The following is a 24303-nucleotide window of genomic DNA, read 5'->3' on the forward strand; positions in this document are numbered from 1 at the left end:
CTCACTCATGAGGACTGCAGTGAAGCGGCGCAGACGCGCATGTGCGAGATTTGAGAGGCCGAGAAGGAGGCAATAGTATGCAAGGGCGGGCCAGACGGGTAAAAGATGCATGTTTGTGCTACCACTATGATCGTCTTGGAGATAGGGATAGCTGACCTATCTAAGCAGTCTTTGTAAACAACCAGCCAATCGCCGGTAAGGTACATTGTTTGCCATGATTGGCTGGTTGATGTATACTGGGTACCACATACAGTACAGCACCAGTACATACAGTACAGTATACAGATGTCCAAGAGTCAACAGAGGTAGTCCTTTAGGGGGAGTATATCCAAAAATGTATATTTTAACTGGGCAAAGTTGGGGGTCGCTGTCACGGAAGAGCCGTGAGAAAAGAGAATGCAATCGCAATCGGTTTGCTGCACCGATTGTCGCTGCATTGGCAGATCTAGATTGTATGCCTAGGGGGGGATAGCAGTCTGTCAGCCTGGGGTCTTCTTTTGGGAAATCTAACTTTCATAGCTGCTAGGAAAGTCTTTTCATGAAGCCTTGTGCCTGTGACTTGTTAATTAGCATGTGACTGGAATCTGGGCCTTAGCAGAGGTGTCAAAGGTTGTCCTAGCTGATCTCACGCAGATGCTAAATGAGCCCAAAGAGTCCCTTTCCTGGCCAGTGACACCAGGTGTGAAAGCGCCAGCAGCAAGCAAATGGCAAGTGTATATAGTAATAACTAAGGTGCGCTAAAGGTACTTTTTCAGACCAGATAAACTAAAAATAGGTGTTTTTAATTAATAAACAAATACAGTTTATGCAATAAATACAAATCACAGAAATGTCCAGGATCCTGTTTCAAACAGCATTCACACAGACAGTCACACTGCAATAAATTAGTGGGTGAAATATTATTTCACCCCCAATAGTGCTCAAATGTAAACTGCTATTCAACTGTCACCTCAGCCCCAGGAGACAAACTGACGTGTTTTAGCTTGTTGAAAACTGTATATATCACCATGACTGTTGAACTCCGTGTAAAACAAGATAAATTGTCAGATGGAGTGAAAAAATCATGTCCTTCTTGTAATAAGTGATTCAGATTGCTTTAAATAAGCTGTCATCAATGAGAGATTCTAGTACAGTTCAAACACAGTGTGGATCTTACCACCTCCGGGTAGATAATGTTGCAAGGTCCTCCAGATGTCCACTACAAACAGTGTACGGTATAGGATGAGTATAGTTCAGCGTGGATGATTTACACAGGACCGCTCTATCCAGGTAGCTCCGGCCGGCAGTGTCCGGAGGTGACGTCACTCCCCTTCACCACCAATCAGAAACTGGGGGCCGGACTTCCTGCATCCGACGTGGAACGCGGAAACGTGCGCTCCAAGACCGGGTCGGCTGACCCAGCGCATCTTTTCCAATCCATTGCGCATAGACTCTCCGGGGACGCTGCCGGCCGGAGCTACCTTGATAGAGCGGTCCTGTGTAAATCATCCACACTGAACTATACTCATCCTATACCGTACACTGTTTGTAGTGGACATCTGGAGGACCTTGCAACATTATCTACCCGGAGGTGGTAAGATCCACACTGTGTTTGAACTGTACTAGAATCTCTCATTGATGCCAGCTTATTTAAAGCAATCTGAATCACCTATTACAAGAAGGACATGATTTTTTAACTCCATCTGACAATTTATCTTGTTTTACACGGAGTTCAACAGTCATGGTGATATATACAGTTTTCAACAAGCTAAAACACGTCAGTTTGTCTCCTGGGGCTGAGGTGACAGTTGAATAGCAGTTTACATTTGAGCACTATTGGGGGTGATATAATATTTCACCCACTAATTTATTGCAGTGTGACTGTCTGTGTGAATGCTGTTTGAAACAGGATCCTGGACATTTCTGTGATTTGTATTTATTGCATAAACTGTATTTGTTTATTAATTAAACACACCTATTTTTTAGTTTATCTGGTCTGAAAAAGTACCTTTAGCGCACCTTAGTTATTACTATATAGTCTAGAATTCTGGTGGTTTGGGGATACCATCCTTTCTAGGGTTGCAGCTGTCTCTAACAACTACGCCTATCAAAAACAACTACCCATAGGCGCGAAAACCTATTTTTAATATTTTTCAAATAGCAAGTGTTCCTGCGTTTTGAAGAGGCCAGACTGTCTGACTCCGTCAGAAGCAGAGAGTAGATGAATGCTGTATATGATTTTTTGCCCATTTACAGAATACTGTAAATAGGATAGTTATGAGAGCAGTATCATTGGGTTTGTAGTGTCTTGCTGAACTTTTTGATACCAGTCTTGAGGGGCAAGGGGTACGCTACAACCAAGTTATTAAACTTCTCAGGAACTGGACCCTCTACCCTAATCAAGTCTGATGTCATAGGAATTATCATAATCTGAGGAATATTAATCTTATCAGCGCAAATGTGGCATTTATCGGTTTTGAATTACAGCGTTTTATAAGTTTAAACCTAAATCTCTCTCCGAGGGAATGAACTGTGATTGGTGTGTAATTCAGAGGGGGCAGGCATTGCCACACCCCAAACCAGCTTCATCAAAAGCAAATTGCCAGCAGGCGGACCTCAGTCCTCCAAATCCCATCTTCACGAGAGCATGCTGCTAGCCATAGGACCATGTGGTTAGCGGCCATCTTGTCTGAACTCTGCTCATGATTCTGAAACAAAGGAACTTTATGAGTTTTCCCGGAAAGGCCATATATCCACGAACCTGAGTATTTTTTCCCTTTTCATTTTTTTTACTGTGCTATTATTTGTCTCTATAATTGTTGATTTTAATAATTTTCTGTATATATCATTTATGTTGCATTTTTTAATAAACAACGCTAACGTCATTTATTTATTCAGCTACCCTGCTATTCAGCCGCACAAACTGAACCCTGGCTTCTGAAGAGTCGCTACTATTGTTGATAGCCAGATAAAATAGAGTGTGTTTAACCGGTTTCTATTTGCAGGTCTAGAGTCAGTCAGTCAGTCAGTGGGATCCTCTGTCCCATGGTAACAGAGGTGGTGGCAATTATACCCTGAAATAGTGTGTAATTTGTATTACCGTAACTCACAGGCTCCCTTCTAGTCGGTCTGCTGCCAAAATCCCAGCGGTTTCTGTGCACCGATTGCGACTACAGATTGCATGGTCTGTGTGCTGAAACCGATTGGAAGGCATTGTGAGGTCTGGCCACTAGGGGCCCTGTGACAGTTGTCTTATACGCCCAGTCGTCTTGTAAGCCGGAATATACAGGTAATAATGTTTTCTGACTTGAGCTCCAGATCTAATATTTGCTCAGGGCTATCCATTCTATGAAGGAATATTCTGCTTTCTGGGCACATACCAGAAGTCATATATCAGCTATCAGATATGGTCACTTAGATGCTAATAATTCTGCTTGAATGCAAATTATATGCAGCTTGGAAACCACTCAGAATAAGCAGGACATTTGACTGGCCCAATTCTTTGCTGCATACAATTTACATTACATCTGCATGCAAAACATAATTATAAGCATGTCACTGACCACCTCTACAGGCGAGTTAAGATTTTTCACAGAAGTCAGCAACAGTGGGAGATCTGCAAAGAACAAAGAGAGGCATAAGTAAGCTGGCTGTGTGCAGAAATAATACAGCACACAGTATATAGGCTGCTGTTGAGAAGTGTTTGTACAGCATGGGGGTCCTAATATCTCTGCAGGTGAAAAAGAAAGTTAATAATGCATTCTAACTGCATAAACAATTTGGAGAATATGTAATAGTTGTGTATTTATGATAATATTATAAAAATGGACAGAGGCGCCAAAAGGATAAAAATCGCTAAAATTGTTAAAAGTGTTCGGGAGGCAGTGGTGGACCGGCCAACCCAAAACAGACACAAAGCTGTCGATTAAAGTAGCAATAAATTTATTCACATTTATACACATATACCTGCGCAACGTGTTAACTGTAATTTTTAGGAGTATGTGAATAAATTTGTTGCTACTTTAATCGACAGCTTTGTGTCCGTTTTGGGTTGGCCGGTCCACCACTGCCTCCTGAACACTTAACAATTTTAGCGATTTTTATCCTTTTAGCGCCTCTGTCCATTCTTACAATACAAGAAGTCCACCCCCGGTGAAGGGGTGTTATACACCCCTTTTTTCCCTATCTACAGAGAGCGACATCTTAGTCCTGAGTGGGGACAGGCCTTATCTCCTCACCTGCCTTAACAGTGGTTGCCTGAGCGGTAACCCTGGTTTGTAAGTATAATACTTACGAGTCATAATTTTCTCCATTTTCCAATACATACTACACTATATTGGGCTCTCAGTCTTCTGTTGTATTTATGATAAGTACACACAGAAATGTAATCTGATAAAGCCTGAAAATAATTTTAGACATGGACTAGTTTCAACAAACGTAACAAATAGTATTTTTTTCCCTCTGAACAATATTTAAGTTACCTTCTCCATTTAACTGCAATGTCAAACATATCTCTCCATTGCATTAATCTGGCTTTCCCGTTAATTCTCACTTTAGCATTTGTCCAGGTTCTTTGCATGGCCTGCATGACTTCCAAAGCAGCCAGACCCATTGCTTTAAGGGGGGGGAAAAAAAGACAATATCAAGACTAGAGTGACTACACATAGAATCTGTGCAATTACAGATGCGGAAAAAACTTGTGTTAAAGAGAATCTGTACTCTAAAATTCTTACAATAAAAATCATACCATTCTATTCATTATGTTCTCCTGGGCCCCTCTTTGCTGTTTCTGCCACTCCCTGCTGCGATCCTGGCTTGTAATTGCCAGTTTTAGGCAGTGTTTACAAACAAAAAACATGGCTGCTAACCAGAATGTGACAGGCTCAGAAAAGCTCTGTCTGTGAGTCATACACGCAGCATACAAAGCCTGCAGGGGGCGTGGAGGGGGGGGGGGTGCATAGCTTCTCCCTATCACAGCAGAGCAGCACATTCCTGCCTGAGCCGACAAAGGAAAGAAGATTAGATTATATAACATAGATATTACAGTGACTGTGCAAATAGAAAAGGCTGCAGTAAGACAGACCACATTAGAACAGGGATAGGAACTTATAGGATAGAAGATATAAGCATGAAAATGTTGTTACACAGTCTTTTTAAGAAAGATTCAATACCAGATACCAGAATTCTAGAAAGTGAAACTCATTAAAAAAAGCTTTTGTTTTATTTGAAAGTGCTACAAAATTGTCAAGAGACAGACAGGAGCTGGAGGTCAATGTTTTTACTCTCTAGAACAGGAGTGTCAAAAAATCTAGAACATAGTCTAAGTCGCGGGTAAATTGTTTATTACAATTTCACATTTATTCAACAGTGTCAAACTTTATTGACCATGGAGGGCCTGCTCCTTCCCCTTCTGCAGAATTCCACCTACTTCGGGTCTCTGATAATATATATATTTATTTCTTATTTCCATTTGAATGCATTTTGAATAAGATAATTCTTAGCAAAACGTACCACCCAAAGAAAGCATAATTGGTGGTAAAAAAAAAAAACAAGCTATAGATCATTTTGTTGTGGTGAGTAGTAATAAAGTTATTGGCAAATGAATGGGAGGAGTGCGGAAAGGTGAAAATTGCTCTGGTGCATAAGGGGAAAAAGCTCCTTAGTGGTTAAGTATAAGCACGCTAACACTAACACTTAAAGGGAACCTTAACTGAGAGGAATATGGATGTTTCCTTTTGAACAATGCCAGTCGTTTATCAGTCCTGCTGATCTCTTACGCTGCAGTAGTGGCTGAATCACATGCCTGAAACAAGCATGCAGCTAATCCAGTCTGACTTCAGTCAGAGCACCTAATCTGCATGCTTGTTGAGGGGCTGTGGCTTAAAGTATTAGAGACACGGGATCAGCAGCAGAGTCAGGCAACTGGTATTATTTTAAAAGAAAAAAAAAAAAGTATCCTTCTCAGTTTAGATTACCTTTAAAGCAGAACTGAAGATAAAAAAAAAAAAAGTTTCACTTACCTGGGGCTTCAGCCAGCCCCTTGCAGCCGTCCTGTTCCGCGCCGGTCCTCAACCATCCTCCGTTTCTGACCACGTGTAGCTTTGCTCCCATTCCCATCCACTATTACGGACGGGAACACGAGCAAGGACACACGTGGGAGGTCTGCGCAGGTGCAGTGGACCATGGACATACAAGTGGACCGAACCGAAACTAGCTGGCAGCAGGAGACCATAGGATCGTGGAGGACCAGTCAATACTGTTATCCACATTGACCCCCTCCTGTCAGTATTTCTTCGTAAGTATTTTTTTCTCACAACAAACTTGTTAATTGACTCCATTCTGTACCTCTGTGAATTCTTTTATTTGGAAGGAATCCAGCGGTTTCATATTGCATTAAAGCTCCAAGGCGATCTGCTGCACATACCAACTCCTGTATTCCCGGTTTGTAGCTTTCAAAATTCTGTGGCAGGACATCTCTAGGAATATTTATTAAAGAACAGAATTAAACAAAATACCAAAATGAATTTTACAGTTTTAACAACGCAGTTAAACCAACCTAATGACTGCAGTCCAGGTAAATTCTGACTTGACTAAGAGTAATATGTTATAACACACTGGTTTACATAGTTTTCTTTATTATAAACACAGCTAGACAAACATCTCCAAATATGGGTAGACAAAGAATCCATCATGGAGCGTACAGTGCGTTTTCACATTTGTTGATAATTATGCAACACGGAATAGAAAACTTTAAGATGAAAGTATCAACGCATGTTTAAAATAATAAAAGAGCCTAATCTAAACTGCATGAATAAAAGCTCCATTTCATGCTTCATCGCCCACAAAAAAGAAACTTTAGCCTGAGATAAAGCATCAATGTACAGTAATGCTCTCTGCTTTTGGTGACTCTGGCTAGATAAGGTCATATAATGTTAAAAACCACCCAATGAGCAAGCTAGCAAATATTCCAATTACTCACTAAACACAAAGATTTCAATAGATGTCTGAGGGTTATGCGATGAAAGTTGGCAGCTGTTAAAAAGTGGGATTTGTTGTTTAAAAACAAAGTCTTTTGGAGACCAGAATAAATCATTTAAAAAGATGTGGTTGTTTAACCACCCTGGCGTTCTATTAAGATCGCCAGGGCGGCTGCGGGAGGGTTTTTTTTTAATTAAAAAAAAAAAAACTATTCCATGCAGCCAACTGAAAGTTGGCTGCATGAAAGCCCACTAAAGGGCGCTCCGGACGCGCCTCCGGCGATCAGAATTAACAAGGAAGACCGCAATGAGCGGCCTTCCTTGTTTTGCTTACCTTGTCGCCATGGCAACGAGCGGAGTTTGTTCCGGCTACGCTGGGCTCGGGCGGCTGGGGGGACCCTCTTTCGCCGCTGCGGCGGCGATCAGGTAGCACACGCGGCTGGCAAAGTGCCGGCTGTGTGTGCTGCTTTTTATTTTATGAAAATCGGCCCAGCGGGGCCTAAACGGCAGCCTCCGGTGGTGATGGACGAGCTGAGCTCGTCCATACCGCCCGGCTGGTTAAGCATTATTGATCTTCCATGAATATTCAAAATTCAATAAATCAATAAGGTACAATTCTTAGTTACATTACAAATAGTTGCAAAATATAAAAACAAATTGATTGCTGAGTAATCTGTATGTATATTAATAAAAGGCCTATTGTTCTGGCTTGTGTGTTCACATGTGTGTGTGTGTGAAGCTGAAGGAAGAAAGAATGTCTGACTCAAGCCTCTTTCCCGCCTAAGTTCTTACATATGAAATGGGAGGGTCCCATAATGCATTACGATCCTATCTCTGATTGGTCTAATAGAATAATGCTGTAGTCTCTATTGGTCGACTACTGAATCTAGCTGTTTCAGTTAACTCCTCATTTATCTCAAAGCGCATGGTCAAACTAGTTAAAACCAGAATTCTAACAGCTTCATTGTACTGCTTTGGACCAGAGACATAATGAGATACAGCTGTTTGATCAGCTTCTGACTGGGGGGGATGGTTAAGCAAAGAATTCCTGAGAGCAGGACTATAGTCTATAGAATTTCCACTCCAGCCTAGTTCCCCTATTCTAGAAAATGGAAGATTTCTTTTCAATCATGGTTATCAATATCACATATATAATTGATCTATAGCTTTGATATCTCAATCGTGTCACATCCAATATAGACAATTCTCCTTCTCATCACAGCAGGGCCCTAGCTATGTAGAGAGCTCAAAATCATCAAATATTTAGATCACTCGAAGATTAAAATATCAAAACATTCAACATATTTCATCAGCTCATTGCCGTGTGCAAGCTCCTCTGCAAACCCGATGAAATGAATAAACACGGAGCCCTAGAATGCAGCTAAACGCAGCTAAAGATACGTTTTAGCACTAATAAAGTGCTTCTCTGGATCTTTACAGAATAGTCCAACAGTGTATTGTTGGTGCAAAAATGAAAATGTACATTTTATGTTTTAGGCCTATCAATACATAAGCCCTAAAGTTTTGTATATGCTTCAGAGTAAAAAAAGTACAAAAGAATTGGCGTGGCAGCTGCAAAACTTCATGAACAATAATGTTGTACTTGAAGGTACACTCTACATTTTTTATCCAGAACGTCCAAGAAAAAGTCAAAACATGAAGTGCTCTATTACCAGAAAAGTCAAGCTTAGGTCTGATGCCAAATTTCATTACTGATCAATGTACAAGTTAGTTTTCTATGGACAGTTCACTAGTTTCCTCTACCCTTCTTTCCCTCTCTGCTCGCAAAAGTTAAGATAGGGCATATTACAACAAAAAAACCCTCAAAAACAGACCAAGAGCCCTAAAGTCAGAGCTTGATGTGCTTTGTAATAAGTGAAATAAGTATTTCATCCCATAATAAAAGATGTCTGTGGTGGCAAAACCCCTGCAATCACAGAGGTCAGATGTTTCTTGTAGTTGGCCACCAGATTTGCATACATCTCAATAGGGATTTTGGTGCACTTCTCTTTTTAGATCCTCTTCAAGTCATTAAGGTTTTGAGGCTGAGGCAACTCAAAGCTTCAGCTCCCTCCACAGATTTTCCTACAGGATGAAGGTCTGGAGACTGGCCAGTGCACTCCAAGACCTTTGTGTGCTTCTTCAGCCACTCCTTTGTTGGCTTGGCCATGTGTTTTGGGTCATTGTCATGCTGGAAGACCCATCCACAACCCATCTTCAGTGTTCTGCCTGAGGCATGGAGGTTCTCATGCAAAACTTTAAGGTTCATTGATCCCTTAATGCAGTGTCCCACAGTTGTTCTGTACCCTTCAATACCCTTGAATACACAATAAGATTTTTCAACAGATGTACTGGTCCAATCAATTTTCAAATCTTTTTTCTGATCAGTTTCCATTCGTTTCAATGAGAAAATCGACCAGAAAAACGATCGAAATCAGATTGGACCTGTTGGAAATGATCTATCGAGCCATCTATCTGCCAAAAAAAAATTTGTATTCCCAGCATTAGAAGAAAAACAGCCGAAAAAGCAAAATGTTTCCACTTCCATGCTTGACTGGGGATGGTGTTCTTAGAGTTATACTTTTTTTTTTCCTCCAAACATGGCTGTTCAATTCCAAAGAGCTCTATTTTGCTATCATCTGATCACAGCACTTTCTATAAAGCCTTCTCTAAATTACTTTTTCTCTGGCAAACTTAAAAAAGGCCCATGTGCCTTCTTGAGCAGGGAGATTTTCTTGGTGCTGCAAGATTTCAATCCATTATGGTGTTGTGCGTTACCAATGGTATAATTATGACTGTAGTCCCAACTGCCTTTAGATCATTGGAAACGCCTGCCATGAAGTTGTGGGCTGATTCCTCACCATTCTCATGATCATCCACACCACACGAAGATCTTGCGTGGAGCTCCAGTCCGAAGGCAGGTTATGGTAATTTTACAGGTGAAACTCGAAAAATTTGAATATCATGCAAAAGTCCAATTAGTTCAGTATTTCAACTTAAAAGGTGAAACCAATATAAGGAATAGGAACCCTCTTCAGGTGTTTTGGATTAATTAGCTGATTAAACAACTGCAAAGGGTTCCTATTCCATATATTTTATAGTTTTGCATGATATTCTAATTTTTTTTTTTTAAGTATTCCCGATGTATTTCTTCCATTTCTGAACAGTTGCACCAACAATCGTCACCTCCTAACCAAGCTTCTTGCCAATTGTCTTGAAGCCCATTCCAGCATTGTGCAGGTCTACAATGTTTTCCAGTACATCCTTCAACAGCTCTTTGTTTTTGCCCATGGTGATGTAGAGGTTGAAATTGAAGGAACTGATTCTATGGACAGGTGTGCTTTATGCAAATAACGAGTTGAGATCAGGAGCATCTTTAATTGATTAATTGTAATCTGTATACCACATGGATACATACAGTGGTTTGCAAAAGTATTCGGCCCCCTTGAAGTTTGCCACATTTTGTCATATTGCTGCCACAAACATGAATCAATTTTATTGGAATTCCACGTGAAAGACCAATACAAAGTGGTGTGCACGTGAGAAGTGGAACGAAAATCATACATGATTCCAAACATTTAAAAAAAAAATTCAAAGTGGGGTGTGCGTAATTATTCAGCCACCTGAGTGAATACTTTGTAGAACCACCTTTGCTGTAATTACAGCTGCCAGTCTTCTAGGGTATGTCTCTACCAGCTTTGCATATCTAGAGACTTTGCAAAACAGTTCCAGCTCAGTCAGATTACATGGACAGCGTTTGTGAATAGCAGTTTTCAGATCTTGCCACAGATTCTCGATTGGATTTAGATCTGGACTTTGACTGGGCCATTCTAACAAATGGATATGTTTTGTTTTAAACCATTCCATTGTTGCCCTGGCTTTATGTTTAGGGTTGTTGTCCTGCTGGAAGGTGAACCTCTGCCCCAATCTCAAGTCTTTTGCAGACTCCAAGAGGTTTTTGTCCAAGATTGCCCTGTATTTGGCTCCATCCATCTTCCCATCAACTCTGACCAGCTTCCCTGTCCCTGCTGAAGAGAAGCACCCCCAGAGCATGATGCTGCCACCACCATATTTGACAGTGGGGATGGTGTGTTCAGAGTGATGTGCAGTGTTAGTTTTCCGCCACACATAGCGTTTTGCATTTTGGCCAAAAAGTTCAATTTTGGTCGTATCTGACCAGAGCACCTTCTTCCACATGTTTACTGTGTCCCCACATGGCTTGTGGCAAACTGAAAACTGGACTTCTTATGCTTTTCTGTTAACAATTGCTTTCTTCTTGCCACTCTTCCATAAAGGACAACTTTGTGCAGTGCATGACTAATAGTTGTCCTATGGACAGATTCTCCCACCTGAGCTGTAGATCTCTGCAGCTCGTCCAGAGTCACCATGGGCCTCTTGACTGCATTTCTGATCAGCACTCTCCTTGTTTGGCTTGTGAGTTTAGGTAGAGGGCCTTGTCTGGGTAAGTTTACAGTTGTGCCATACTCCTTCCATTTCTGAATGATCGCTTGAACAACGCTCCGTGGGATGTTCAATGCTTTGGAAATCTTTTTGTAGCCTAAGCCTGCTTTAAATTTCTCAACTTTATCCCTGACCTGTCTGGTGTGTTCTTTGGACTTCATGGTGTTGTTGCTCCCAATATTCTCTTAAACAACCTCTGAGGCCGTCACAGAGCAGCTGTATTTGTACTGACATTAGATTAGATTACACACAGGTGCACTCTATTTAGTCATTAGCATTCATCAGGCAATGTCTATGGGCAACTGACTGCACTCAGACCAAAAGGGGCTGAATAATTACGCACAACCCACTTTGCAGTTATTTATTTGTAAGAAATGTTTGGAATCATGTATGATTTTTGTTCCACTTGTCATGTGTACACCACTTTGTATTGGTCTTTCACGTGGAATTCCAATAAAATTGATTCATGTTTGTGGCAGTAATATGACAAAATGTGGAAAACTTCAAAGGGGACGAATACGTTAGCAAAACACTGTAACCTATCTGTGGGAGTAAGAGTTGAATTCTGTCTGTTTCATAGTCTTAGGTTTCCTTAACGCCCTGCATGGATCAATACATACTCTATTTGCTAGATATGGCAAATTGGTACATTTCTGAGAGTATTTTGAAACTTATGATGTATTACATTCAATGTTACATCAAGCAAGTACAGTACTGGACTGTAACACTTTAAAAGGGGGTCCCCAAGTTGATGCATGGGCTCAGCCTGTTTGTTGCTGCAAGAGGGAAGAGCACACTTGTATGTTATTGGGTATTGTGGTTTTAAGGGGAGGGCTATAGATGGGCATTTTGTAGGTTAATTAAATGGTTTATGATAAGCCGACTGCCTAAAGTCTTTTTTTAGTTACAATCTACATAGTTGCACATTGTGTTCTAATTTGAGTAGTACTAAGAATATGCTGCAATTCTTGATTACTATAACACCCTACTCTGTAGCCTACCAAAAACAGACTAGCGCCTCTCCAGTCCCTACTGAACTCTGCTGCTCATCTCATCCACCTCCCCCCTCCCCCCCCCCCCCCCCCCATCCCTCTATTGGCTGCCAATCACCCAAAGGATACTGTTCAAACTTCAAACACAATATTAGCAGAAGGAGGCACACTGTAAGCTTGAACTTGCAATCAAATTTGAATCATGCCACGCACACTACATGTTACGGACAAGGCCCTTCATCTGGTGTGACGAAGAACCTTGCTCGCAACATATAATGTGCATGACATGATTCAAATTTAAACACAATTTCAAGCCTATAGTGTGCCTCATACTAATATTGAGTTCATAGTGTTGTAGCAGGAGTGGTGTACCTGTCTGGAGGAGTACATCAGCAACAGTTCTTCAGCCTCGGTTTGAGCAATAACCGAGGTCCTATGGTGAATTTTCTCTCAGTGAAACACAGAAAGACCACTTTACTTACGGTAAAGTCTTTTCCAGTAGTCATGAGGACAGCACCCCTGGATGAGACTTGTCTCCCTCCCCACTGTGGACAGGAAACTGTTAAAAGAAGAATTTGCATAAGCAATAGGCAGCCACATATAAGATACTACACCTGCCACAGTACCTCAGTTAATAAAAAGATGACACGGACATTTAATGATGCTTACACAAACTTATTTCTCTTTCCTACCCAAATAAGGGCGGGTTGCAGGGGTGCTGTCCTCATGACTACTGGAAAAGACTTTACCGTAAGTAAAGTGGTCTTTCCCAGAACGTCATTTCGGACAGCACCCCTGGATGAGACGATATACAAGAGTTAAAACCTTAGGGTGGGACCACAGCTTGCAAAACTTTCCTTCTGAAGGATAAACCTGCAGAGGCAGATACATTAAGGCGATAGTGCTTTACAAACTTATTGTGACTTGACCAGGTCGCAGCTCTGCAAATCTGATCTATAGAGGCCCCTGCCCTCTCTGCCCAAGAAGTCGAAATTCCTCTTGTGGAATAAGCCATGATAGAATTGAATTGCTCCCCCTGTGTCTGATATGCTAATGAAATAGCCCAAACAAATGTATAATCTGTGTAGGATTTAATTAAGGAAGATTTCTCCCAATTAATGATCCAACCTAGATCTTGTAGTAAGACTATTGTCGTAACAATCTGATCTCTTACCGAATTGGGAGATGTCCCCCAAAACAGAAAATCAAGGTAACCCAAAATGTTAACCTTTCTCTGTCTAAGTGTAGCTAGAACCCCAGACATTACCTTCATAAACAACCATGGAGCTGAGGATAATCCGAAGGGCAAAGCATTAAACTGATACATTCTTACCTCTTCCTCCATCTGGATGGCAAACCTTAAGCATTATCGAGAAGTCAGATGTATCGGTAATTGAAGATACGCATCTTTTCAGTCTAGAAAGGCTAGGAAATCGTCCTTCTGTAAGAGATGAATAATAGATCAAATCCATCCTGAATTTTCTGTATTTTACCTTCTGGTTTAGACTCTTTAAATTTAGTATGAACTGATAATTTCCCTGTAGCTCCTTTACTAGACAAAACACAGGGCAATAGAATCCCTGTCCTCTGACATTTCGGTACTTCTCGAATTACCCTTTTTTTCTAAACAAGGAAAGGACTTTCGATTGTAGGGCTGAAAACTTTATTTGGTCCTGCAAACGGGGAGTAATGCAAAAGCTCTTAAAAGGAGGCTGGCTGAACTCTATTCTGTATCCCTCCAACAAAAAACACCTTAAAGGCTCTTTCCCACTAAGACGCTGCGTTAGATGCGACGCTAAGGTCACATAACGTGCCCCCAACGCAACGCATGTGAGCTTTGAAGTTGGATGCTATTTAGAGCCACGTTATGCGTCTCCTGATGGGTCTGTGATGCGTACTTTTTGACGCTTACTATCGGACGAAAACGGCGCATGCGGCAAAAGACTGTGGAGAGCACGTGATCGGAAAACTCCGCATCACGTGGTCCTGCCAGCCAATAAGCGGCCGCTCCAGGAAGTTTAACACTGCAGTGCATATTAATTAGTCATGTGGCTGGCCACAACAGCGGACTCTCCCCTCCTCTCCTGCAAGAAAAAACAAAAAACACACATTATTGAGCATATGCAAACAGTCTAATGCGGCTAAAACCGTGTATAACGCACAGCATGATGCACTTTCTTTAAACGTCCAGCGTTAGAGTGTAACACAACGTGGGCACTGTGAACAGCCCATTGATTTTTCATTACTGTGAGCTGGGCTGCGTTACAAGCTGCTCTAACCTGCGCCTGTAACGTCCCACTGTGAAAGAAGCCTAAATAACCAATATTTTGTGCACTGTAGTTGCCATGTTTTGAAATTTGCAATTCTCCATCTCACTGGAATACTAGCGTCATTGCTTATCCGACTTCTTGGTAAAAGTGAAGTTGGACTTAGGGCCGGTTCACATTACAAACGCGGACGGCCACGCATGCGGAACGCAACGCGTACGAACGCACGCCATCCGCGTTTGCATGCGTTGCGTGGCTGATCCCATCACTGAGAAGTGAATGGGACAGCCGCGCGTTTTTGCTAAATCTGCGTGCAGCATGCGTTCCCGGACCGCACAGGTCCGGAACGCATGCAGTGTGAACATCAGACAGTGCACTCTATGCACTGTCTGATGTCGTGCGTGTTGGCCTTCTGCACGCGTTTCCAAAACGCAGCTGGAAACGTGTGCAATCTGAACAGGCCCTTAGGCTTCTGTGACTTGTAGAGAGCCCATCTCCTGCCCTTAGAGGACTAGGGATCTGACTTATTCTTAGAAGGAGGGACGAAAGGACCGTTTACTTTGAAAAGGTCCTTTCTTAAAGGAATACTATCGATACCCAAGTGTTCTAAAATGACAATGTACAAATAATGTCTAAGTTGCTGTGTAAACATTTTCCTACCTTTCATGTTAAATATCAGAGGCAAAAGCTGTAATTTACTGAGGGTAGGATTAGCTATATTGGGACAAATCAATTGCAGAAGGGGTGTCTACTTCAATGCACAGCCAGAGTTGCATATCGGACTACAGAAAGCAAATATCAAACAAACTCTGAAAGCAAAAAACAGTATGAAAAGCTGTAACAATTAGTTACATTTCCTCTGCTCTCTACAGACACTTCAGTCCGAAACAGGACACAGAAGCTGCAGCTGTTCTCTCTGTCACACACAGTTACACAGAGTTATCTGATCAAGTGTGAGGGGAATTTCCCCTCTCCTCATGGCTCAGAGTCAGTTTTGTCAGTAAAGTTTGAAAGCATTTTGATAACAGTAAACAAAGAGGTTGCTACTAAAATGTACACACCAGTACTTAGCAACACTTCCCAAACAATTCCTGTGTCAATTGAAAATATGTGAATCGATAGAATTCCTTTAACAGGAATACTTTCTTTTTTTTTTTTAATGTGTGTCTGCCGTTCTGTCTAGAGGGTTGTCTAACTGACTCAAACAGCAGACCCCCTTCACAAGGTACACCACATAACTTGATTTTGAAGAATTGTCATCATTCCAAGTTTTTACCCATACACCTCTTCTGGCTGAATTAACTAATGCCGTAGTTCTGGCCATAAGTTTAACCGTATCATCTGAAGCGTCCACTAGATAATTGGAAGCATTCCAAACTTTAGGGAAATCATTCAAAATTTCCCAGAAATCCTCAAAAAAGTAGGTCAGTTTTGTTTGATACCCTTGAAAAATATGGATCTAATTTAGGCGGGGTTCCCCAAAACCCTGATCTTCAGGAGAAAAACAACATTTAGATAATGATCTGGGCCAAAAAAAAACTTTTCCTAGATTATCCCACTCCTTAATCCTAATCTTAAGAGTAGAATGGACTGGAATAAGCCGAGAATGAGGATCCGCCAAACTCTTATACATTTGATCCAAAGGTGTCAAAGATTTCTGCTCAGACTTAATACCTATTAGTAAGTCTTTCATTAATCCAGGAAAAAACATTGCGGTTAGGGCTCTTTTCTACTATGAAATGCGATCGCAACCGCATTTGCGATCCCAATCGCACTTCAATTTCCACTATGCGATTGCGCTACTATACTTATAGTACAGCTCAATTGCATACAATGCAGGAGGATGACGATTGTGCTTTGTCCAAATCGCATCGCAATCAGATTGCACTAATGGAAATTGCTGCTGCAGTTTCCATTAGTTTAACGTACCTCGTGATCAGAATCAAATCTTAACTCGCAGAGTAATGAAAAAAAGGCCCTTAGTCAGTTTTACTCAAATCTTCCTCCTAGTTTGATACATTTTCTCTGTGCAGAGCGAGTTACTATAAAGGAGGCAGCCCCAGCATTCCTTTACATGTGCATTTTTGTTTAAATTGCCTCTCCTTGCCCTGAATCTGTCTAGTTCTTTTAAACAATCTATTTAATTGCTGCAGCTTAGAAGAACTTCAAGAATGTTACACATGCAGGCTTTCTGATGTGAAATTTATCTGAAAACAGGTACCCAAGGGGTTAAAAACACAGCCTGGGTATTCTGGGATGCAGTTTGTTCTGCTCTCACTGCAGCTGCCTGGGAGGTCTGTCTCTCCATTAGCTTGCCTGTTATGGCTGGCTTATCGCCTTCTCTAAACAGCCAGGGTTTCTCTGCTCACATTTGCCTGCTTTAATTTTTATGAATTAACCTTCAGTGACCTGTGTTGTGATAATCTCCGCACAAGGTGTTAATTTCCCGCACCTGCTCAGGAATTATAAATTTTCATGCGGACACAGGTTTTATGAATGCACACTTTACTAAATGGTGGGTAAAGTCAGCTGTTTTGAGCATTACCGCATGCAGGAATGCTCAATAAATAGAGGCCTATGTCTCTTGGAAGCAGGAGGCATAGTTAGAGGTGCAGACAACATAGGAGATGATGGATTAGCTATAACAGGTAGATAAGCCATAGCAGTACTAGTCCCAGGCCCATCTGAAGCAGCTGAGGCGGTAGAAGCAATAGCAGAATCTTTAATTTCCTATTGCTGTGGACCTTCTCTGTACAATACTGGCACAATTTCCATTCAGAGTTGCCAATCCATGCTGACTGGACTGAGTAGAAGATTTTTCAGACTTTTCAACCTTCTCAGTCTTATGTCTTTTGGGGTATAAAACATAATAAACGATAGCCAGCCATTAGACAAATCCCTCTATACATAACATACATCCAGCCAAGCAGAAGAAACATAATCACATCTACTTGCCAGAGAGGGATCCTGGGCAGATTCAGCAGATTGTGCAGGAGCTGACCCAGAGGCGTCCTCCATGATCCCAGCCACAAACCAGAGTGCATCATGGACTCTACAAACTTATACCTGTGCTGCTGATTTGATGCAGCTGATCCAATTATGCATGCGGCCCCCGCCGTCTAAACATATGCTTAATCAGCTTCTTACCTTAAGGAATCAGCTGTATGCCGATTCCTAATCACCGCCGCGGCCCCTGCCGCCCGGCTCAGACTTCAGATCACGCGGGACGCCAGCGCGTGACTACCTCCGGTTCAACCGGAAGTGAACTCTCTCCAATGCACGCACCTGCGCGCATAAAGTTGCTGCCTCCAATGGAGAAGCCTCCTCCACGCTGCAGGGCTCCGACTGTTCACTGAACAGTGCTGCTTGGAGCCCTGGAAAACGCTGCCCCTGCCGCCTGACATGGATGGCACTCCTGGAGACCTCTCCCATGCATCCCGTCCGGGACAGGAAACTAAACTGAGGTACTGTGGCAGGTGTAGTATCTTATATGTGGCTGCCTATTGCTTATGCAAATTCTTCTTTTAACAGTTTCCTGTCCACAGTGGGGAGGGAGACAAGTCTCATCCAGGGGTGCTGTCCGAAATGACGTTCTGGGAAAACTATATTTCAAAACTCTACATAGGCTATGCCCTCCATACATTTATTTATTAATATCTAGATATCATCCCTTCCAGAACTTTCGCTCCTCCCAAGAGACCCTCTTTTTATCTAGCTTGGTCACCTCCTCTCACATCCAGGACTTCTCATGAGTGTCACCTCTCCTTTGGAACCCTCTCCCACAGCCTCCATCTTGCTTCAAGCCTGGAGTTTTTCAAACGTAACCTCAAGACACACTTCAAACAAGCCTATAATTTACTTTAGCTACAATGTCTTCTCCACCAAGGTCTCCACCCCACAACCCTCTAGATCAGGGGTTCCCAACCCCCGGTCCGCAGCCCAATGGTGGTCCGCGGGACATTTTTTGGTGGGCTGTGGCTTCTCCCCCTGCCTCCAGCAGAGTCAGAGCCAGTTTCCACAACTCACTTGCATGCAGAGAGCCGCGGCAGTCCATATCGCAGGTCTCCAGTCCCGCCTCCTCCATCAGCATGTCCAATCACACCCCCTTCCTCAAGCATCAGTGGCTGTTCATATCGGAAGGCCTTCAGCCCCTCTATCTCTGTGCCCAATTACGTCCCCTTTCTCAAACGGCGGCAGCCTCCAGTCCCGCCTCCTCCATCAGTGTGCCCTAGTGTCCCCCTTCTTGAAAGTGCCAGCTTAAAGTCCAGCTCCTTCATCAAACTGGCCAAATAAGGGCTACATCCCCTGCATCACTGTGGCTACGGTTTGTCGCTGTGTGCACGGTTGCAACGATGAGTGTGCTTTTTGGAAGCCTTTAGCCCGGTCCCCACCATTAAAGTGCCCAATCAGAGGCAGCGACCAGATATTATGGTCCTGCATTGGCACTTTATACACAGCATGCAGCAGCACCTGGGTGCCGTTTAAGTAGAAAGAGCAGCTATGACGGAGGTAACTAGGGAGAGCCTAACCATGGCATTACATCAACCAGGTATGTATGTATGCCATTTTGTGCATTTTTTTAATGGGCTGATTTTACTTTTTAGGTGATGGGGCAGTGAAATAGTGCTGAAGGAAACTTGAACTGATATAAATGTATAGTCTTTTACTTCAAGCCCCCCATATTCCCTGCTGTCCTTTGGGTACCCTCTGTTCTTCCACCTGTGGCTCTATTATGTGAGCGACCTGAACGCAAGTGGGGAACGAGTGTGCATCCCAGTCCATGTGTTTTTGTCAATCGCAGTACCATTGCCAGAAGTGTTCTGCGCTTGCGTGAATCTCCCGGCAATGGTAGTGCAATAATGGTGGTTGGGGCCACGCAGTCGCCACAACTTGGGTTCGAGTCACACATGTAACAAAGCAGCCAGCGGGTGAACGAGGGGACCCAGAGGACACCAAGGGATCACATGAAATACAGGGAGCTGGCATAAATGTGACTGCACATTTATCCTCAGTTCAGATTTCCTGTAGGCAGGGAACACACTTGACTGTTTTCGTGCGCGTTTTCTGCACAGAAAAAATGAGAACTCATGTTAATCAGTGGGCTAGTACACACTTAATATGTTGTTCACGCGCAGAAAAAAAACTGACATTCTGCATCATGATTCTGAACATTTTGTCATTTTTCTCTATCAATTACATCAGCTGCTGTGAAAAAACGCGCGCGTTCTCCTGCATAGAAACACTTGGTGTCCAGAAAAAGTATGCAGGAAAACGCGCGCAGAAAACTGAAAGACAAGTGTGTTCCCTGCCTGAAAATTAGACACGGAGCACAGTTTTATATAGATTTTAAAATGTACCTGAGATCTAATTAATGTGTTTATTTATTCTTACCTGAGGCTTCCTCCATCCCCATGAGGTGCATGGCCTCCTCAGCCTTCCTCTCTGGACCCTCCGTTCTTGTGCTATGCCTTCGGTAATCTGGCCAGTCATACGCTTCTGCGCATGCTCAGCTGGGTACAAGCACCGTGCCCGGGAGTGTTCTGCACCTGTGCAGTACTACTGTGCAGGCTCAGAATGCGCCCAGCTGTAGGGCTGCGATGGTGGGTGCACAAGAAGAGCGCAGCCAGCTGGATAAGCAGGGTGCATAATGGAGACTATGGCGACGTATCCCCTGCACCTCATGGGGCTGGAGGGAGCCCCAGGTAAGTATAAATAAACACATTAATGAGATCTCAGGTTTCCTTTAAAAAAAACTAACCTCCTAAAAAGGGAGGCTCGTATATACACATTATTGTGTTTTATGCACTTGTTTTCTGCCCAACTCAGTCTGCCGGGCCTTGGAAGTAATGTCTGGTGTCCAAGTGGTCCTCGGGTCCAAAAAGGTTGGGGACCCCTGCTCTAGATGTTAAGCTCACAAGGGCAGGGACCTCTCCCTTTTGTTTCATTTTATCAAAAGAACATCCATGAGTATTGGTAATGTTTTTTTTTAAACAACACATAAATTGCACGTTATCTCTACTTGTATCATTAGTTGTCCTGATTTTATAGTATGTTGAATGATGCACATATCTATGTTCCCTATTATAGTATGTTTTTGTACATTGTACAGCGCTATGGAAGATGTTGGCCCTATATAAATAAATGATACAATTTCCACATAGTGGCAGTGATTGACCTAAATTAAATAAGTGTCACTGGAATAAAACATTGTATTGCCCTCTTTCAGTGACTTAAGTTATACTTATAAATATAAAGACCTGGCGTTTCCTCCAGCCCCCTCCAAGCTAATCGCCCCCTCCCTGTTCTCCACCACCTGGTTCTTCTGCAATTGGCCCCTGAAAACCCTCTGGTTCAGGGCCAGCTGCGCATGTTTAACCTGTCTGTGCTCACTGTGCAGTACTACTGCACAGGCACAGAACGCTAACAGCAATGGGGGAGCACCGATTGGCCCAGACTGGAGGATTTTCCGGGGCCAGTTACGGATGAACAAGGCGGCGGAGGATGGCAAGGGAGTGATCAGCTTGGAGTGGGCTGGAGGAAGCCCCAGGTATGTATATATCATTTTTTATTTCCATCTAAGCATTTGACACCCAATAATTTGTGATTGTTTCAGATAACCGTCATAACTATGTACCCAGTCCTCAGTACTTACCCTAACAGCCATACACTGATTCAACATGGGCATGCAAAAGAATATTCCATATTCATACCATAAGTTCTATCATTTCAAAACAAGTACAAATTATTTACTTTATGTGAGGCTGGAGTCCTGGCTGTTCTTCATATTCTTCTATAAGAAAGGGAAGATTTTTGGCCCAGTGATCCTTGAAGTTTCCAGGTAGATCAGAATCAATATTATATTCTGTTATTGGAGTGTCAAGATGAGAATGCAAGTAGCGGGAGTATTCTGTAAGAGGTGAGAAATCCGTATCAACACACACAAAAAATGCAACAAATTCAAACTTATCAGACAATGCAAACATTCAAACTTAGCAATGGATGTCTGCATAGTGAATTGTAAACCTTCAGATGTTTATTTAAAGCCATCCTGAAACACAAAATACTCTCCCCATAACTTAAACTCCCCATGCAATATTTTTGGTAGGTTGTTGCAGCAGTGGTTGTCTGCCCTGCATCTAGGATTGGTGCAGGGCAGACAGCCCCAGGTAATAAAAAGTAAGTAAAGAAGCTTTATATGCCTATACTGTCATTGATTCAGAACTTCAGGAAAAAAGGAGATAGAAGAGGTGGTGCACCTCTTCAATCTCCTTTTCCTGCAGTTCTGAATCACTGACAGTATGTAGCCACATAAGTGCATTACTAAATGTATAGTAAATAGTGTTGGTGAAAAGGTTATGGTTTGGATCTGCTTTTTTTGCATCAGGTCTTGGTCAGCATATTAACAAACAAACAATACACAAATTCTTCACTGTACCAGAGTGCTTGAGGATAATGAGAATTAAGCTGCTTTAGAAGATCACGTCAAAATGTTACTGTGACCTTGATCATTCCAGTAAATCCACTACTAAGTGGTTGGAAAGAAGATGATTCAAAAGTTAAAGGACAACTGAAGTGAGAGTGATATAAAGGCTGCCATATTTATATCAATTGAAGCAATACCAGTTGCCTGGCTATCCTGCTGATCCTCTGCCTCTAATACTTTTAGCCATAGACCCTGCAGCAGATCAGGTGTTACTGACATTATTGGCAGATCTGACATGATTAGCTGCATGCTTGTTTCTGGTGTTACTCAGACACTGCCGCAGCCAAAGAGATCTGCAGGACAGCCTGGTACTGTTTAGAAGGAGAAAAATATGGCAGCCTTCATATACTTCTCACTTCAGTTGTCCTTTAAGTTCTGGAATGGCCAAGCACAGATTTAAATCCCATTAAAGGGGAACTGAAGAGAGAGGTATATGGAGGCTGTCATGTTTATTTCCTTTTAATCAATACCAGTTGCCTGGCAGCCCTGCTGGTCTATTTCTCTGCAGTAGTATCTGATTAAAACCAGAAACAAGCATGCAGCTAGTCTTGTCAGATCAGACTTATAAGTCTGAACCACTGAAACACCTGATCTGCTGCATGCTTGTTCAGGGGCTATGTCTAATAGTATTAGAGGCAGAGGATCAGCAGGGCTGCCAGGCAACTGGTATTGTCTAAAAGGAAATAAACATGACAGCCTCCATATACCTCTCTCTTCAGTTCCCCTTTAAGTAATGGGTGGGCGGTTTATAAAAGTCATCTTTATGACATTGGTTAAAGAATACCAGATCTATGGCAAAGCTAACCAAGGTACGCACAGGTGTATTTTCCTGCTGGATCCACATACATATGAACCACAATACAATAGAGACTGTGCGCACTACTATGTAATTTATTATCTGCATATCGTCTGTTCCTCTCCTTGTTCCCCACAGTCTCCATAATCACTCCATGAAAAGTACGACTTTTAGTTAAAGGATGCAGTACTTGACGCCAAAAACATTAATGCATCTTCACTTAACTGGGGCTTCTTCCAGCCCCCAGAAGTCTCTACGCCCCTCGTTGCAGTACCGCTCTCATGTGGTCTTCTGCTGTCCACTCCGTAACGACCGGCAATGCAGCCGGGTCTGCAGGCACTGTGCATGTGCCGCTTGCAGTCGCACTCCCATGTCTTCTGGTGTCCCCCCTCGTGTCTACTGTGTGTACCCATGCATGCACAGAAGTTGCACACTGTCTGGGTTGCCGGCTGCTACAGAAGTAAAAGCAGAAAACCGGATGAGAGCAGAACTGCAGCAAGGGAAAAAGAGACTTCTAGGGGCTGGAAGACGCCCCAGGTAAGTAAAGATACAGAATTTTTTTTCTGGCCTCATGTATCCTTAAAAGTCACATTTTCAAACAAGGTAGGTAGCTTTGCCTTGGGTCAGGTATACTTTAAACATGTATTTTTGCACTATACTCCTAAAATTGCAAGAAGCCAAAGCACATATTTAATCACAAGGACTTTACCTCTTAGATATTTCACTTTTAAATACTCTTGGCTTGCTTTCTGACCAGGTAGTGGATCATTTAGCATTACTTTGGTTTGAGCTTTGATTCCTTCATAGAAGTGTCCCATTGAGACGTGACTCAGCCCCTTCATGTATTGGCATACTTCATTATACGGTTCTAGCTGAAGACATCTCTGACAGAAAGGATCAGTAACAAAGAATGAACAAACTAAGAAAATGTAAGACATATCTATTAGGTACAAACTCACAGGTATAATCCCATAGTAACCCAAATACATCATTTTTACACCAAAAAGGCAAGAAAAATGACTGAATAAGTGCTCACTTCCACTTCTTTCCGCATTGTGGTGCAGTTTTTGCAATGCACACATTTAAAAATCTGCAAGGCATAGAAAGCAACTTTAGAATTTTCCACTATGTGTAGAGCATGTTTGCTAAATGAATTGTTGCACACATAATAATAGGCAAATGTCCCTGCGTCTGTCCGTGTTTCAGTGCTTTTTAGCTTTGCGCACACACACATGGAGGGCATGGCGCGCTTTGGCCTTGCGCAGGCGTGCGTGCACACGGTTGGCGGCGTGCGCATGCACAGCAGATTACAAACAGACCTAGCCCATTTTTAAATGGGCTAAGGTCA

The 24303-nt window shown here is 42.5% G+C and overlaps 1 protein-coding gene across 2 annotated transcripts in view; it reads right to left on the reverse strand.

Annotated features, from left to right (window-relative positions):
• TTC13 (tetratricopeptide repeat domain 13) overlaps nt 1-24303 on the reverse strand; it is a 190955-nt gene that overhangs the window by 95754 nt on the left and 70898 nt on the right. For both annotated transcript variants that reach the window (XM_068231954.1, XM_068231953.1), the window contains exons 11-14: nt 23665-23839; nt 21427-21583; nt 6325-6455; nt 4461-4593 (exon numbers count right to left, since the gene is read on the reverse strand). In XM_068231954.1, the coding sequence (XP_068088055.1) occupies nt 4461-4593; nt 6325-6455; nt 21427-21583; nt 23665-23839 (596 nt within the window). The remainder of the gene's footprint in view (nt 1-4460; nt 4594-6324; nt 6456-21426; nt 21584-23664; nt 23840-24303) is intronic.

The sequence above is a fragment of the Hyperolius riggenbachi genome, chromosome 4, assembly GCF_040937935.1.
Source record: "Hyperolius riggenbachi isolate aHypRig1 chromosome 4, aHypRig1.pri, whole genome shotgun sequence".
Classification (NCBI taxonomy): Eukaryota; Metazoa; Chordata; class Amphibia; order Anura; family Hyperoliidae; genus Hyperolius; species Hyperolius riggenbachi.